The sequence below is a fragment of the Garra rufa genome, chromosome 5 (assembly GCF_049309525.1).
Source record: "Garra rufa chromosome 5, GarRuf1.0, whole genome shotgun sequence".
NCBI classification, from domain to species: Eukaryota; Metazoa; Chordata; class Actinopteri; order Cypriniformes; family Cyprinidae; genus Garra; species Garra rufa.
Window position 1 is genome coordinate 113296 of NC_133365.1, and position 19519 is coordinate 132814.

The following is a 19519-nucleotide window of genomic DNA, read 5'->3' on the forward strand; positions in this document are numbered from 1 at the left end:
AAGTCTTGGTAGGCTCTCTGAAATTGCCTAACCTACCTTTAAGATAGGTCTCATATAGACCTTTTTCCTGAGTAAACGATGAGCGCCGCCATTACGAATTCTAACGTCAGATTGAATGCTTTTCTGTTCCGGTCTCCATAGGAACCCATTCAAATAGCGTCCATCTGTTTTTAATGTAGCTAACGTCCACTGCTTCGTGTCATCTACACACTCATTAAAGTGAGGCACTGACAAACGACGGTCATTGCGACATTGCCAAGTGATGGCGCTATGGAGCCATGTGCTTTTTAAAAACATTTTAATAGGTTTAACATTAGTTTATTAGCTCGGAATATACCCTAATTTGACTAGAAACAATGCAGACCGGAAATGCAAAGCATTCTTTCAGTTAAGAGTCGGGCTTACTTCCGTGTTCAGGAAAAACGTCTATACAGTCAAACCAAAAATTATTCAAACACCAGATATAATTTTTTTTATATTTTTGTACTAGTGTGTTGCAGGACACTATAGTTCATTTATGTGGGTCATTCCAGCAGGAATCATCAAATGGTCCCCACCTGACCCCCTCAGATTTGTCTGAAAAAAAATCTATGTAATGGGTAATATGCCCTATAGATCATATGTGACCCTGGACCACAAAACCAGTCTTAAGTCGCTGGGGTATATTTGTAGCAATAGCCAAAAATACATTGTATGGGTCAAAATTATTGTTTTTTCTTTTATGCCAAAAATCATTAGGAAATTAAGTAAACATCATGTTTCATTTTTTTTGTAAAATTCCTACTATAAATATATCAAAATGTAATTTTTGATTAGTAATATGCATTGTTAAGAGCTTAATTTGGACATAAAGGTGATTTTCTCAGTATTTTGATTTTTTTGCACCCTCAGATTCCAGATTTTCAAATAGATGTATCTCAGCCAAATATTGTCCTATCCTAACAAACCATACATCAATAGAAAGCTTATTTATTGAGTTTTCATATGATGTATACAGGGGTTGGACAATGAAACTGAAACACCTGGTTTTAGACCACAGTTAGTATGGTGTTGGGCCTCCTTTTGTGGCCAATAGAGCATTTCATCTTTGGAATTGTCATATACAAGTCCTGCACAGTTGCCAAAGGCATTTTGAGCCATTCTCCTCTTGCAGATCAGGGGTCAGGTCACTACATGATACTGGTGTAGGAAAATGTTATCTGACTCGCTCCTCCAAAACACCCCAAAGTGGCACAATAATATTCAGATCTGGGGACTATGCATGCCATGGGAGATGTCCAACTTCACTTTTCTTGGTCATCAGACCACTCTGTCACCTGTCTTGCTGTGTGTACTGATGCATTATCATCCTGATACATGGCACCACCTTCAGAGTACAATGTCTGAACCATTGGGTGCACATAGTCAACGTTCACACCTGTTCTTACTGGTGGAATGTGCAATCAGTGAAGATTGGCCACCAGGCTGCAAAAATATAGCCATGAAACCTCCAACATTATATTGGCCAGTGTTTCAGTTTCATTGTCCAACCCCACAGAGTGGTCTGATGAACAAGAAAAGTGAAGTTGGACATCTCCCATGGCATGCATAGTCACCAGATCTGAATATTATTGTGCCACTTTGGGGTGTTTTGGAGGAGCGAGTCAGATAACATTTTCCTACACCAGTATCATGTAGTGACCTGACCCCTGATCTGCAAGAGGAGAATGGCTCAAAATGCCTTTGGCAACTGTGCAGGACTTGTATATGACAATTCCAAAGATGAAATGCTCTATTGGCCACAAAAGGAGGCCCAACACCATACTAACTGTGGTCTAAAACCAGGTGTTTCAGTTTCATTGTCCAACCCCTGTACATCTCAGTTTTGTAAAATTGAACCTTATGACTGGTTTTGTGGTCCAGGGTCACATACAACATTTCAGATCTCTACTGTGCATACTTTTTTTTTTTTTTTTTTTTTTTTTACAAAAAATCTGTTTTGGCATCACAGTCTAAGTTACCATGTTCAGACTGAAATATCTCCAGAACTAGTTGTGCCAGGTCCATGAAATTTTCTGGGCTAAGAGTCCTAGTCCAGAACTGCATGAATTACAACTCACAGCGTTGTTACTGAATTTACACCTCTACTTTTCTTTGAAACTATTACTTTAAGGGTTTTCAGATGTCCATAGAAACCTCAATTTTCAATGTATAAGCATCAAACTTGGTAAATGGTCTGATATGTACCATGTCTTTCACATCCTTTGACATCAGACAATAGAGTCTGATGGATGTTGAGATATTAAGGTCCAAAAATTGAAAAAACTCATTTACACCAATGTTCAGAGCAATATTTCCCATGAATGACACCAGGTGTGAACATGAAACTTTTTTTTTTTTGGAAAGAGCATATTGTTATTGATAAAATATAAAAAAAATTGGGATGGGGGTTTTGCCTAATTTTTCTGTAATAATTTTTGTTTAAAAATCAGTATAGGAGAGGTTGTGTCCTTAAATTCATCTTCCATAAAGCAACGTCACTGCAGCCATTCAGACAGACGTCCTTGGCCAGCATGTCATATTTATTATTTATTTTATGTTTTTATGCCACAGTTTGAAGTTAGCATTGACAAAACTTGTAAAAGCTGTCAAATTATACATTCTGTTCCTGTGCATTTTTCCTTCTAGGTATTTTTCAGAATGTGTTCAAAAACAGCTCTTAACAAACATGTTAGATGAATATGACACCTAATTTTTCAGGACTACTTTGACCTCGATCACCCAGCTAGTCACTCTGGCAACCCATAACTAATCAAAAAAAAAAAAAAAAAAAAGGTAGTTTTGCTATTTTGTACTATATGCTTTTGTATGTTTTTGCTAGAACAAACACACACACACACACACACACAGAAACTCAAAACAAATTATCTATCAAAAATAAAATATGCACATACAATATGAAGCCAAATATATTAAAGATAAAAGCTTTACGGAAACATATTTGATATGTTTTGTTCTGGTGTAATAATACTTATTTGGTCTCCCTCTGACTCCTAATTCTAAATGTAAGTACTCAAAATGGACTGGACTGTATATATATATGAATTTTCAAACAGATTGGCCATCTCTTTTTTTTTTTTTCTCCACTCAATTGTTAAACCTTGTTGCAACTCGCAGCTAGCACAGAGCTTTGTATTCAAATGAATAAACTCCTGCTGACTAAATGAGTCATTCCAATAAAATACCAATGTGTACGTCATCCTTGTCAAGGAGACAGTGTTCAGAGCTGAGGAATGTTAAACATTGAACAGTGTGCAAAACCATCTGACTGCTCAAGGTCGTGAGTGTTTCAAAAAGACGAACACTGCAGACTCAGCACCTGAAGGGACGCATTTTTAACAGTCTCAACGGCCTCTTTAGCTCATGCCAGATTTATATTGACATTTAGTTGGTCTGGGACACTAAGTATAAGTCTAATCTGAATCACATTATGAATTAGAAAAATGTACAGATAAATTACTCACCCCCTTGTTATGCAAGATGTTTATGTCTGTCTGTCTTCAGTCCTAAAGAAATTATGTTTTTTGAAGAAAACATTTCAGGATTTCTCTCCATATAGTGGACTTCTATGGTGCCCGCGAGTTTGAACTTCCAAAATGCAGTTTAAATGCAGTTTCAAAGTGCTCTAAATGATCCCAGCCGAGGAAGAATGGTCCTATCTAGTGAAACGATCGGTTATTTTATAAAAAAAAAATTCAGTCTAGCTCTGCGTAAACTAATTTTAATAAATAATTTTATAAAAAAAAATATATATTATTTTCTCCTCCAACTTCAAAATCGCCCTACATTGCTGCAGAAGTACTGACCCAGTGTTTACAAAGTGAACGTGCAAAGAAGCTCAAACGCTCTTTACCAAAAAGGCAAAACAGCGACGTAGGATGATTTTGAAGTTGATGAGAGAGAGAATGAGATGAGAGTTTTTCGACCTCCACTAACTGTCTTGAACCGGAGTACACAGAGTTCACACAATGTAAGGACACTTTTTTTTTTTTTTTTTTAAGAAAATAACCGATCGTTTCACTAGATAAGACCCTTCTTCCTCAGCTAAGATCGTTTAAAGCCCTTTGAAGCTGCACTGAAATTGCATTTTGGAAGTTCAAACTCAGGGCACCATAGAAGTCCACTATATGGAGAGAAATCCTAAAATGTTTTCCTCAAAAAACATAATTTCTTTACGACTGAGCAAAGAAAGACATGAACATCTTGGATGACAATGGGGTAAATTATCTGTACATTTTTGTTCTGGAAGTGAACACCTTTAAGCATTGCCTGTTGCGCTTTACGGCTCAGCTTGTGATTTGTGTCCTGCCGAGTGTAAAGCTGTAAGGTTGTTTAATCGCGCTCATTTTCTCACTGAGAAAATCAAGGCTGAATGGCTGAAGGTCAATAAAAGGAATGTAGACTGAGAGAAAGAATTTACATTGCTGTAGTTATAATACAATCAGAGTTGACCCTGTTTGCTGTCTAATTGGACATTTTTAGTATTATTGTGCAGACAAAAATAAATATTTGTCTTTCATCAAATCCGCTGAAACATGTTTCCTTCATTGCTGATACCACCAAAACTCTCCGCCTGTTATATAAAACATTTCCAGAGTCCAGTTAATGTCAATAAATAAAATAGAAAATAGATACAATTTTAATTATTTTACAGTCAAATATTTCTCCCAGGTTATACATGTACTGACATTTTTCTGTCATATTGTTCAGAATGTTTTGTAGATTTATTGAATGTTTTTTTAACTCAGTAACTTCACTCACAAGTCTGTTTTTCCTTAAACCCCTCAACTTTGCCATCACACGAGCTGAATTGTTGCTTTCAGCCTATAAAATATCACTGCTCAGCTTCAGTTCTATCTACCCTGATGGGGTTCGGCAGCAATAACTGCTTGTAATCTATGAGCACTGCTCAACTCTTCCTTCCAGCAGGGACGGCTCTGTCATCCGCTTCACTCAACTCAGTCTTGGTCCACAGCTAAATTAATGGCAGCGGGTGTCTCACAGATTACATTTGCAGGTTGATTTTAGCCATGGCAAAAACAAAGTAGAAAATAGCAGGTTTTATAAGTTGTTTGTGACATCATTTCCTTTGTAAACAGAAGAACTCTGTTATTAATGGATCCTTGACGTGTCTCTCTGTCTCTCATGTTGTTTGTTGGCCTGGAAATGGGTCTTCTGTTCTCTGTTGTAGCTCGGGGGAGATCTGGGAGGAGGTGTTGGGGGCAGTCCTGCAGTAAGTGAGCTCCTCTCTCTCCGCTCATATCTGTCTGTCCGCACTCAGCATGTCGTGTGCTATTTATGATACTTAATGGCTTGTATAGAGTAGACACCTAGCTGTTTGTTCTGCTTTGTTTCTTCTTTTTTTGCATGCACAAACATTCATCCTGCTTTGAGGTGACATGGTGTTCTTTTTGGTACCTAAATCCCTTGTTTTTCCTCAGACTGCTCTTATTTAGACTGCTGGCCAAAAGTTTAGAATAACTAGGATTTTAAAAATGTTTCTGTAAGAAGTCTTTTATGCTCATCAAGGCTGCATTTATTTGATAAAAAATATATATAATATTAAAATTGTGAAATAATATTATCGTTTAATATATTTTAAAATGTAAAATTTATTCTTGTGACGGCAGAGCTGAAATTTTAATAGGATTACTCCAGTCATGATCCTTCAGAATTTCTCATCATTATCAATAAAAAAACTACCCTGGAAATCCAGAGGTCTCAGGAGAGCACAATTTGAATTGTCTCTGCAAGACACTCTGGCATCGAGCAATGATCCACATTACTGCATTAAGTAAGCAGTTCTGGGAACCAATCAAATCGGTGTATCTGATGTAGGCGGGCCAGAGGCGAGCTAAGCTGATGACGACAGCGCTCCGACGTCCGGAATCATTAGTAAACATGTAAGATGAGATGAACACCAGTTGTTTGAAACGGCTTTGGCCGCTACAATGAACGAGTTAGACTTGGCTTTTCATATAAAAGAGGAACAGAAAACCGCGCTCGAATCGTTCCTTTGTAAGAAGGACGCTGTTTTGCCGACTGGATACGGCAAGAGTTTAATCCATCAGTTAGCTCCGCTGGTAGCTAAGCGTATGGGGCTTAGTGAAAACTTAGTGATCGGTCGTGGCGTCATCCAATTGCGTGCAGTGAGAGTTTCAAATGCATGCTTGGTGCCGCCCCTCCAGTTAGACACTTTTCATTGCTCGATGCCAGACCCTTAATCTTAATAGATTAGGGTCTGGATTTTTCCAGGCTATAAAAAAACATTTTTGCTGCTTAATATTTTTGTTTTGTCAACATTGATTAATAATCTTTTATTTTATTTATTAACAGTTAAGTGCCAATAATAATTGATAATAACTGAGCACTAAATCAGTAAAAAAAATCAGCTTTGACACCAAAGGAATAAATGACATTTAAAATACACACTTGCCGTTCAAAAGTTTTTTTTAAAGAAGTGTCTTATGCTTATCAAGGCTGTTTATTTGATCAAAAATACAGAATAAAATTTAATATTGTGAAATATTATTACGATGTAAAATAACGTTTTTCTACTTTAATATACATTAAAATATTATTTATTCCTGTGATCTAAGGATCATTACTCCAGTCTTCAGTGTCACATAATCCTTCAGAAATCATTCTGATATGCTGATTTATTGAAAACAGTTGTGCTGCTTATAAATTGCTAAAAAGTGATAGCAAAGACTTATATTGTTAGAAAAGATTTCTATTTTGAATAAACACTGTTCTTTTTGAACGTTTTATTCATCAAAGAATCCTAAAAAGTATTCAAGGTTCCAAAAAAAGATTTGGCAGCACAACTGTTGCCAACATTGATAATACTGATAAAAATCAGCAAATTAGAATCATAATGTAACACTGAAGACTTGAGAAATGGCTGCATCGCAGTTATAAATTCGATTTTAAAGTATATTAGAATAGAAACCATTATTTTATATTGTAATAACATTTCGCAATATTACTGTATTTTTGATCAAATAAATGCAGCCTTGATGAGCATAAGAGACTTTATAAAACATTACAAGTCTTACTAATCCCAAACTTTTGAACAGCAGTGTATTAAAATATAAAACAATCCTTTAGATTGAAATATTACTTTAATTATTTCACATTATCATACTATTCTGACTGATTTAATCAAATAAATGCAGCCATGGTGAGCATAGGAGACTTCTTTTAAAACATTGCAAAATTTAAATTATTCCAAAAACTTTAACCAGTAGTGTGGTTTGTCTCTAATATCGAAATACTGTTTATTTAACTGGTATCGCCTACATGAAGAATGCCTGTTGCTGTTGTTTAAAAGTTCACACGAACGCTTGCTAGAATAGTTTGAACACTTAGAAGCCTTATGATCTCTACGTTTGTGTCACACAGGTTGGTCAAAACTTTATCCCGTCATCGGTGCCCAACACATTTGCGCCGTCTCCTACACCTGCTGCTCTCAGCAGTGGCCTCAATGACTTGTTTGAGTTGTCCTCAGGAATGTCCATTGCTACAGGAGGATATGTGGCACCTAAAACTGTAAGTACTACTCAATATTTAACTTTAATCCATAACCCTTCACCCATTTCTGATCTTTTACATCACCCCTCAAACAACCAGCCAATGAAAAACAGTTCAAAATCCACTAAATTCTTCATACTGAGAAGCTTGTGTAGTCAAGATCAAGGTTAAGCCAGAGGAGATGTTGTTTGATTAGTGCTTCATTGATTCTGAACCACAGAAATTGTATTAACTGTATTAAAGTGTTGTTTGCTTAAACTTGTTTCAGTTCAGCCACTAATGAGAATCAGTTTCGGTTGAGACACTGGTAGCTGCTGCTATATGTAGACAGTAAACAGCAGGGAAACTCGCTAGGGCATATCTCACCCACCATTTCATTCATAATGAAGAGCCTTTCAAGAAGGGAAGTTCAGTCTGTTCTTATTCTCCAGCATGAGCGTTCACTTCATGTGCTACATAAATACAGACGTGCAGAACAGCTCCCGGGGGAGTGATGTCTTGGGCATCATCATTAATAAGAGCTCCATTAGAGCCAGAGTAGGTCAGTAGAGTAGGACAAAGCACAATTAGTTCTTATTAGGATACTTTATGATCTACCTTGTGGAGTTATCCAATTCCCCATGTGCTCTGGGTGCCTCGTGTCACTTATATGTGTGTTAATTTGTCTCCTTTTATCTGATTTTGTTCCTTTTTGGATGCCAGCTCAGTTGTTGTAAGCAACAGTGTTTGGGTGAGTGAGTGTAGGAGAATGTCAGACTCCTCTATTAAAGTGCCCTTCAATAGTTATCCTTTTAGAGAAGATCATAGCCTTAATTTCTGAAGTAGATAAAATGTAAAATCGAGGAGGTGCAGTGAACACTAATTTCTTTGGTTTGTGAAGGTATGGCTGCCAGCAGTGAAGGCAAAAGGACTGGAGATATCTGGAACCTTTTCTCGGCGTCAAGGGCACATGTACATGGACATGAGCTTCACCAATAAAGCCCTGCAACACATGACTGATTTTGCCATCCAGTTCAACAAGAACAGGTTTGTGTTTGTGTTTCTGATTTTTATTCTGAAAATAGTTGATGATAATATTGTGCCATATTGTCATGTAAACAAGTAACCAAAATTAAGCTTTCAAAATTGTTGATTTAGATTAAATACAAGTGTATACAGTATGGTTATAAACAGTTGCAATCAAAATTATTTAACCCCCCAGAGACTGCAGTACTTTACATATACAAGCTTTTCTGAAGATCCAAGACCTAAAAAATGCATCTATAATAGATTACAGGCATATGTTACAAGTGATAATGTCAATATATAATGTAATATTTTTGAGTTCTAGGATTTGTCATAAATATTCAACCCCTATTCAACATTGCTGTTTTTTTAGTCACTTATTTGTATGGTGGTTAACAAAACTGTCTTAAAACACAATTAAACCTTTGGAAACTCTATTAGAAAACAGAATTAGCTTGAACTGTACTGTTACACATACATACAGTTAGCTCATGCCAAAAGACTACAGCCAGAGACTTTCAAGATGACCCAATGAAAGGTGGAAAAAGATCTCAATGCAGAGTATAAGATGAACATGAGACAAGCGTGGCTTTCATGTTGGGGCATCTTACCGAATGCCACTCTTGACCAAGAAAAACATAAAAGGCTTACCTGAACATAAAAAATTCATTTAGATAGACCTGTGGAGTTCTGGAAGAATGTTTTATGGGGTGATGTGTCCAAACTGGAACTTTTTGAACCCATGGATCAGTGGTATGTCTACTCTGGTGCCAAAAAGTCAAAGCTTATGAGCAGAAGAACACCATCTCCATAGACAAACACTGAGGTGGACCAGTCCTGTTACAGGGGTGTTTTACTGTAGCAGGAAGTGGAAATCATAACTGTATGACGGACATCATGGATTCCTTGAAGTATTAGGCCATATTGGCAAGAATTGTGATGCCTTTGGTGCAAAGACTGAAGATAATGATCAATGGACTTTCCTGCAGGACAGTCATCCTAAAGTATACATCCAAATCTACTTTAGTCATAGAATGTTCTTGAGTGTTCAGTCAGCAGATTTAATTCTTATTGAAAATATTTATTTGAATTTAAAGTAAGCAGTGGCAAAGTGAAAACCAAAGATTATCAGTGATCTGAAAGCTTTTTCAGGTGTAGAATGGGCCATGGTTGCAGTAGAGAGGTGTCAGAAGCTTCTAAGCACTTACAGGCAGTGTTTATTGGTGGTTTTAAAGAATAAATGATTCTGCACCAAATTTGACTTTTGGGGGTTGAATAATTTTGAACATCAACACTTTTTTTCATTATTCACTTATGTTCTCGGAATTACTCATGTGTATTAGTAAACTTTCTCTAATAATGTACTGTTAACTTTGTTGAATTGTTTTCACAACATTTTGTTGTCTGCAGCTATATGACTTGCAGGTCAAGGGGGTTGAATAATTTAGATTGCAACTGTTAAATATATTATATACCAAAAACAAAATGATGAAATATAACTTTTATGTAGTTTTTCTTTTTTGTTAATAGATGTTTTAATAATTATTGTAAAACATATATTTTATTGACCTTTAAAATACACTGTGATTCAAAAAGCTGAGGTCATGAGATTTAAAAAGAAATGAATACTCAGCAAAAATGCATTAAATTGAACAAAAGTAACATTTATAATGTTACAAAAGATTTCTATTTTAAATAAATGCATCAAAAATTCCTGTTTTACAAATAAATAAATTAAGAAGCTTAAGAAGCTTTTTAACATTAATAAAAAAAAACTTGAACACCAAATCAGCATATTCTAATGATTTCTAAAGGAATTTCTGAAGTAAATCTGAATACATTTCAAATGAATAAAATAAAATTCAACAAATGTCATAATTTTGCTGTATTTTTAATGTTTTTATGTATAGTTTGTAACTATTTCGTAACTAAATTTCTGATAATTTTTCTGGTAAAGTTTACAACTAATCTGAAGTAATGATATAATCTAAGTAGGGTTAGATGATTTTTTTTTTACATAGCTGTTTTTACATAAACCATGAATTGGTTTTTGAATCTTAAGTTGTAAACTACATAACTAGTACTAATTTTTGCTCTTGCTTGTCAATTGTTAATTTGCCTTGCCTGTTAAGTAGAGCAATGAGAGACACGTTTTATTGTCTTTTTTGTTGTTGTTGTCTTTAGTTTTGGAGTGATCCCCACCACACCTCTCCCTGTTCACACTCCACTGATGCCCAGCCAGAGCATCGACATTTCCCTTCCTCTCAACACCATCGGCCCTGTGATGAAAATGGACCCACTTAACAACCTACAGGTATAATGCATTATTGCCTTTTGCCGTGTTTTTCCGCCCCCATACACACACGCCCATGGATCCTCCTGAGGTTGCTTCTTTGCATTAATCATCCCACAGGAAATAACAGATTACAAATATGCCGTTAATGTTTAAATTACATCTCTATTTATCAAAACCTCTGCACTCTCAACATCACAGCACGCACGCTTGTCTCTGATTATTTGAATCGGTTGTCTTCATGTGCTTCATTAGATACTGAGATCATTTGTGTGAACAGCAGCCGCAAAACATTCAATTTCATGCTTTTAAAACACTCTGGATAATGAGTACTTGCCTACGGCATCTAGTCTACTAATGCAGATAATCAATCAGATACAAATGTCGTTATGAGTCATCATCGTTTCATGTGATTTATATCGACATGTTTCTGCCTCATTAGTTTTACACCAGTGTGTCGGTTTATCTTTGGATGGATGTCCAACAGTGTTTGTTTCGACTGTTCCTTTCTTCAGTATTTATTTATACCACAATGTCCCAACACATTTCCTCTTCCACTTCTATTTTCTGCCTGTGACATCCTGCTGGGTTGCTCTTTTTGCTTCATGCACCTACTGTTTAAGGATCCCCTTCTGTGACTTTTCTCCTCTTCACACTGATGTCAGTGTCAAGCATCTGGCTATTCAGTATTAAGCAGAGCTGCCTGCTGAGTGTTTATGACTTGTGTTAATGAGTTCAGCTTTCTCATGAGCTCAAGAGTCATCACAGTAAATAGCAACTGAATGCCCTATGAGTGGCCAGGAGATGCTATGACCTGTCCAAGTTCATTAAACAGGTGTATTTAATATTGTCCTGTCATCTCAAACCCACACCATTGTTTTTTTCTTCTGTGGAGCAAAAAAAGATCTGTTCCATTAAATAATAAATCCATTTATGTTTATTTTTTTCCCAAATTAAAATAGGCTAAAATTTACTTATTCTCAGGCCATCCAAAATGCAGATGAGCTTGTTTCAAAACACTTCTGGAGAAATTTAGCATTACATCACTTGCTTGCCATTGATTTCTCTTTCAGTGAACGAGTGCTGTCAGAATGAGAGTCCGAACTGATAAAAACATCACAATGATCCACAAGTAATCTACATGACTCCAATCCATTAAAGGAGTAGTTCATTTTCAGAACAAAAATTTACAGATAATTAGGGATGGGAATCGAAAACCGGTTCTTGTTGAGAACCGGTTCCCAGTGTTTCAATTCCTTTGAATCGTTTGCAAAATTTGCAAACGATTCCCTTAACGATTCCAGTGGGCACGAATGACGTCATCACGCGCATTGCGTAACGTACGCACGTTGCGTAGCTTACGCTCAGTCAATAGTAAGCATGGCTCCTAAGCGGAACAAACGCTCAAAAGTCTGGTTGTATTTCACCAAAAAAGACGAAAATAGGGCAACTTGCAATACTTGCAGCGTAGATATTTCCTCAAAGGGAGGAAATACCACTAAAGCCTGGGATACACTGTGCGATATTATCAATCGTTGCTCTTGGCTCTAGCTCAAACTGCACGACAGAATCGCAGGGTGTAAAAGTTCGCAGCTCACGATTTATGTTCTCACACTGTACGACCCGATGCTCTTATGCGATCTTACCGCTCACACTGTGCGTCCAATATCGCACGTCGGACTTGAAACAGAAGAAGAAGAACAACAAAAACACGGTAGTAGGATGCTGACAAGGAATGATGAGGGTCACCAGAGCAAAAAGCGCTCGATCTCGTGCCTTTCCGTGAGTTCGTGTAAGCGCATGGACTTTTTTTATCTTTTTTTTTTTATGATGTTATTTGTATCTGAAGAATGTTCTTTTTTTATTATTATTTTTTTTATTGAACTTTTGAAATAACAGAACATGTTGCTTCCTTCTAGTGATGGGTCGTTCTTGAACGATTCGCTCATTTTGAACGAATCTTTAATGTGACTCGGGACAAACGAGTCGTCTCGGGGAGTGATTCGTTCAGTCGCGCATGCGCAACATCCTATTACTGGAATTAGTTCACCTGTTTTTGAGTCGTTAGGCGAGGTGAGCGAACCATAGACTAAAGTAGACATAGACTTAAATCTAAGCCCTAGCCCGGCCCTGGTCCGAGACGCACAGGCTGTAGCCCGGCCCGTGTCCGACAGCTTATCAAAAATTTTGGCCCGAGTCCGACCCGAAGCCCGTCTTTTTTTCCGCCAAACAGCTTATACTGTTACAGCCATTAAAATAGACCAGATTTCGTATTTAATAGAAAGTTTATGTTTTTTCGTTTCGGTTTTTTTATCAGAACAATTTAGAGAAAAGTTTGGAGTTTTTTGTTTGTTTGTTTGTTTGTTTTTTAAATGTAAGTTAGTTTTTTAAGTGACATCGATATCCAAGCGGTATGTGGTCCACAGTGTGTTTACTCAATTTAACCATATATCAAATCAACACTTGACTAGTCTACAATGCAATTCACAGATATAAAACAAACATCAATATAGCAAAATGTTAGATTTAAAGTTTATTATCACCATCTCAGAACAAAGGCATTTCAAACAGGGCAGGCAGTTCTGCTGCGCAAAACCGGAACATACAAAGTCGCAGTGGTAAAGTAAACGAATATTGAACAAATATATAAAGAATAAATAATAATATAGAAAACTTAAAAAACACAACTTTACCACGTGGCTGAAAATCTCTCTGCGGTATGTGAGCACAGTGGAGCGGCAACAATTTCCCCCGCACTCCTTGCATTTAATAATCCAGCTCCACTCCTCTCTCACTGATGTCAGAAACACCGCTCCGCGTCAAAAAAAAAAAAAAAAAAAATTAAGTATGTTTGAAATGTAACAGTCCTGTTCATAAAATATAATAAAATAAAATAACAGGAGAGTTTCAAACATAGTGTGCAATATTTGTTCCGACCACAGCTAATAATTGTCAGCATTAAAAGAGTATTGCTGCTTTATCCAGTGCAAAGTTTGTAATGAAAATAATACGTTTTCGTCAGTTATTTTACCTACAGATCACATTATTTCTGATTTGAGTGATCCATCTCTATCAAGCTAAACAGCGGTGGTGGAGCGCTCTTGAAGAGAGTGAAAACCATGACGGAAAAATCCGCTCCTTCCTCCATTCAAAATCACACCGCTCCACTCCGCGCTCCGCTCATACTCTGCTATGCGCGAGAAATCACTGGCGCTTCCGGGGACGCACGCATGAAATCATGAAATCACGCCCGATATATGTGCAAGTTATGACGTGAAAAAATTGGCCCGAAGCCCGGCCCTAGGGGCAAAAAAAAAAAAAAATTCGGGCCCCGACGGGCTCGGACTCAAATGCAGGGCTCTAGACTAAAGACCCAGGCAAACAATGATTTAATATTTTCTGTTTCTTATAGCATTATAGTTTTGTTTTGTTTTGTTTTGTTTTGTTTGAAGTGTGATTAACGTTTGTGTCAGCAGTAGATGTGTTAGGGAGGTTAAAGGCTAACATTTGAATTATATTTATTGTTAAAATGAACGAAATTACTCGAAAAAAGATTCGTTCATTTTGCTGAACGAGACTCAAAGGTCCGAGTCGGTAAAATGATCCGAACTTCCCATCACTACTTCCTTCACTTTCACTTTCGTGTTTGCACAGGCGCAGTGCCAGAGTTTTGGGGTAATCAGGTCGTAGACGCTCGTAGCATTGCTTCAACGGTGCGATACACTCACGAGGGCCGACCAGAATTTCAAACCAGTTTGATTTTCATCCGACCATACGATTGTCGATCGTGAGAGGGTAAACGCTTCTCGTTACCCTGTGTATACTACACGATGTGAGACGCACGAGTCAGCTGAAAATCGGCCCGATCCAAGAAATTCTCGCACGAGTGAAAAATCGTGGCAAAAAGGGTCAAAAATCGTACAGTGTATGCCCGGCTTAACATGCTAAAACATTTGCGCACACAGCATGCAATAACAATAAAAGAATGGTGCGTTTTCGATCCGCTCCGGACTAACAGTTCTCAACCCAGCAGCGGCAGCAGCAGCAACAACGTTATTTCCTCGGCTAATAAAACTGATATTTAATAACTAATAACTAATTAACTAACAAACACTGCCATCATATTAGCTGTGTAAAACTTGCTGTTAGTAACGGTTAACGTTAAATGAACGCCTTCTCATGCATTACATTTTGATGACCATCACATAAGTCCAGAAAGATCACGTATCGTTCCTGAAAAAGCAGATATGCTTATTTTTTTGCAAAATAATTGTTAAATATTCATAGCAAGCTGATGGTTGCAGATTTGCAAAATGCACAGTTCAGCTGCATTTTACACTGTATTGTATTTGTCACTGGCTGACAGTTCTATTTTTGAGTTCATATATATCCTTTTAAAAAGGAGAATTTTAATTTCTATTAGAAAATGTTGGACATTCTTGTAGAATTGCCACAAAATAATTTATGTTGTATTTTGTTAATTTTACAGAAGAATATTTATTTTATTATTTAATAAATTTTCTCATTGGTGATGGTGATGCTAATCAACAATTTGTTGTCCCTTTTCTTCTAAATGAGAATCGATAAGGGAATCGATAAAGAATCGAATCGTTAAGCAGAATCGAAAATGGAATTGGAATCGTAAAAATCTTATCAATTCCCATCCCTACAGATAATGTACTCACCCCCTTGTCATCCAAGATGTTCATGTCTTTTTTTCTTCAGTTGTAAAAAACTATGCTTTTTGAGGAAAACATTTCAGGATTTCTCTCCATATAATGGACTTCTATGGTGCCCCCCAGTTTGAACTTCCAAAATGCAGTTTAAATGCAGCTTCAAAGGGCTCTAAATGATCCCAGCCGAGGATAAGGGCCTTATCTAGTGAAACGATCGATTATTTTCTAAAAACATTTACAACTTACTTTAAATCTCAAACGCTCGTCTTGCCTAGCTCTGCATAAACTCTGTGTATTTCAGTTCATGACAGTTAGGGTATGTCGAAAAATACCCTAACTGTCATGAACCAGAATACACACAGAGCTAGACAAGACGAGCATTTGAGGTTAAAAAGTACATAATTTGTAATTTTTTTTTTAGAAAATAACCAGTCTTATTGCTAGATAAGACCCTTCTTTTCTCAGCTGTGATCGTTTAGAGCCCTTTGAAACTGAATTTGGAAGTTTAAACTCGGGGGCACCATAGTCCATTATATGGAACGAAATCCTGAAATGTTTTCCTCAAAAAACATAATTTACTTACAACTGAAGAAAGTCGAAAATGAAGAAAATCTTGGATGACAAGGGGGTGAGTACATTATCTGTAAATTTTTGTTCTGAAAGTGAACTACTCTTGTCTTGTCTTGAACTAGTCTTGTAATGTGAAAAGCTACGTTCTAAGAAACAAATCCATCATTCAAGGATTAATTCACTTCCAGAATGAAAATTATTTTCATAATTTACTCACCCTAGTAAATTTACTCATGTCATCCAAGATGTTCATGTCTTTCTTTCTTCAGAAAAGATTCAGATTTTTCTCCATATAGTGGACTTCAATGGTGGCCAATGGGTTGATAGTCCAAATTGCAGTTTTAAAGCAGCTTCAAAAAGCTCTACAAGATCCCAGCCAAGAAATAAGCCAATTAGTCTTGTCCAGCTAAACGAGCTGTCACTTTTTAACCACAAATGCTTTTCTTGCAGTAGCCTCATGCGTTATGTAGTTACATGGGAAATGTCACGCATGACATAGGCAGAAGCACTGACCCAGTGTTTACAAAGCAAATGTATGAAGAAAGTTAAATGCCCTTTACAAAAAAAAGGTAAAACAACGATGTCAGTTTTGGAGTTGGGTGAGAAAATGATGTGGAGTTTACACTCTACCCTACCTTTTTTAACCAAAGTACAATGTGATTAAGTAATACATAAAGTTGCAGATGTGCATTGGAGAGCTAGTACAAGATGAGCATTTGTGGTTAAAAGTATATCTTTTTTTTTTTCATTAGATAAGCTGAGATCGTGTAGATCGCTTTGAAGCTGAATTGAAACTGCAATTTGGACCTTTAACCTTCTGGTTCCCATTGAAGTCCACTTTATGGAGAAAAATCCTGAAATTTTTTCCTCAAAAACCTTTTTTTTTTTTTTTTCAACTGAAGAAAGAAAGACATGAACATCTTAAATTATCAGGATTTTTTTTATTTTGGAAGTGAACTAATCATTTAAGTTGTTTAACTTTAAACCATCACTTCTGGCCAAAATAGTCCATAGTTCAAATTTAGACATCTTCCAATGGAAAAGGTCCATTCCCAGTTCTTCTCTCACATCAACATATTTGTTTAGGACTGCAATATTATGGATTATGGACTTAATAATGGGTTTGTTTCCTACAGACATGTTGATTTTAACTTCACAAGATGTTAATAGATGGAAAGGAGTCAGTTACTTGTGGATTATTATGAAGTTTAATGATATTTCTGATGGCACCCATTCACTGCAGAGGATCTATTGGTGAGCAAGTGATGTAAAGCTAAATTTCTCCAAATCTGTTTCAATGAAGAAACAAACTCCTCTACATCTTGGGTGGCCTGAGAATGAGTACATCTTAAGCAAATTTTCATTTTTGGATAAACTAATTTTAAAACCAATCCACATTTTCTCCAAAATTAGTCAGGAATGCAAAAAAGTCTGCCAGTTGGGCTTCTGCATCAACCAAGAATAAAAATGATCTTCCTTTCCAACAAAACACACACTGGGTGTCTAAAAATAGAGGTCAGTTGTGCCATAATTTATTCATTGGATTTCTATGGCTTGGTTAGCAGTCTGATAATATTTACATGGTGTAAAATATAAAAAGAACTCATCAGCGAGGTGCAACCATTGATTTCTGCTCTTCTTGTTACCCTTTTCCTTTTCTGTGCAATTGAAAGCTTTTTTGGTGAATAAGGACAGCATCAAAATGCAGTTGGGCTGCAGAGGCGTTTTAGACCCTTATACAGTGAAGTGTATTTTAAAAGTCTGACCACTCAACCTTTCTCACCCCAGGTGGCTGTGAAAAACAATATTGATGTCTTCTACTTCAGCACGCTGATCCCTCTCAACGTCTTCTTCGTGGAGGATGGCAAAATGGGTACAAGCACTCTGCGCACACACGCTCAATCTAAAAACAGCACACTGTTTCACACTGAGGTCTTGATTGAGTTTAGGTTTAATAAAAGAGTGGATTGATGGGATGTAGCTAGGACTGAACACACTTTTAGACACTGATTGGCCAAACCAACTTGCTAATCTTTAAACTTTTCTTCAACAGAGCGTCAGGTGTTCTTGGCCACATGGAAGGACATTCCAAATGAGAATGAGCTGCAGTATCAGATCAAAGAATGCCACTTAAACGCAGGTGAGGTTATCTAGTCTTTTAACATGCACGACTCATGAGTTAACATAGAGGGGATTTGCGATGTATCAGTGGTCACTGAATCAAAGACAGATAGCATAGAGGAAAATAGCAAATAGCAGGGTAACTGGAAAGGCCTTTTGATCTGTTTGGCAGAGTGCTCATAACTCTTTGTAGTTTGGGCTCTGTCTGTATCCAAACTCGCACCTGATGCAGCACCCTGCTATAATGTGTCTGGTTGAAAGACACACCGATGCACAGATACTAAAGCCAGTTATTTTCCTTGTCTGTCTGAAATACAATTTTATTTATATCTACAAATGTACAATGTTAAAGGGGTCATGAACTGAGAAACCTAAATTCCTGTGATCTTTTAACAGATAAGAGGTCATTGTGCTATAAAAACATCCTGTAAGTTTCAGAACTCTCATTACTCTAAAAAGATCTTATATTGAAGCCAGTCTGCCAAAATGACAGGTTGTGGAATGTGCCACTTTATGATGTAATACAAGAAATTTTGATATAGTCTTAGTCAGAGTCTTTTGACTAAAATGCCATTTAGTTTCAGTCATATTTGAGTCATTTTGAATTGTTTTAGTTTTAGTCAAGTAAATATCATTAGATTTTAGTCGACTAAATGTACAGTAGATTTACTTGGCTAAAATGTAATGGGTTTAGTTATAGTGTAATGCATTTATTAAACATTTCTCTAAAATGTTCAAACTCATTATATAGGTTTGATATTAAGGTTTTATCATGATAGACACAGATGTAACTGCTGTGACATGCAGCATGTGTTTATATTAAAATTAAATTAAACCACTTCTCATGAAGAAACTAGAACATGGTCTTCTTTTCAATGAAATACCAACAGTTATACAGGTTAATTTTGCATTCTTTATAAGAACTTGTTTACCACACTCTTCATTCTTTCAAGCAGACATTTATTTATATAAATCAATTTAGATGAATCTTTATTAGGACTACTGAAGTGATTCAGTCAAGAGCAGTGAGTGATTTTCTATCTTTCTTTAGTGCTTGATTAACATCAATGCCACAGACAACAGCAACTAAATTAGACTGCTGTCCCTTTAAAACCGAATACTCATCAAAACTGACAATTCTAGATCATTTTGTGTGTATTTCTCCATTCAAGCAACGAGAAAGAGTACTCGTGCGCTGTGTGAAAAGCGCTGTTTTGGTATGTGCGACCTGAGAACCGGACCAAATTAAGTTCTCTTTTGAGTTCCATACGTCTGCTCTTCT

At 36.6% G+C, this 19519-nt stretch overlaps 1 protein-coding gene across 1 annotated transcript in view; it reads left to right on the forward strand.

Annotated features, from left to right (window-relative positions):
- ap2b1 (adaptor related protein complex 2 subunit beta 1) overlaps window positions 1-18270 on the forward strand; it is a 45116-nt gene extending 26846 nt beyond the window's left edge. Inside the window, exons 15-20 of the mRNA XM_073839389.1 lie at window positions 5231-5272; window positions 7444-7590; window positions 8453-8598; window positions 10762-10891; window positions 17905-17989; window positions 18170-18270. Of these exons, the coding sequence (XP_073695490.1) occupies window positions 5231-5272; window positions 7444-7590; window positions 8453-8598; window positions 10762-10891; window positions 17905-17989; window positions 18170-18270 (651 nt within the window). The remainder of the gene's footprint in view (window positions 1-5230; window positions 5273-7443; window positions 7591-8452; window positions 8599-10761; window positions 10892-17904; window positions 17990-18169) is intronic.
- The last annotated feature ends 1249 nt before the right edge of the window (window positions 18271-19519 follow it).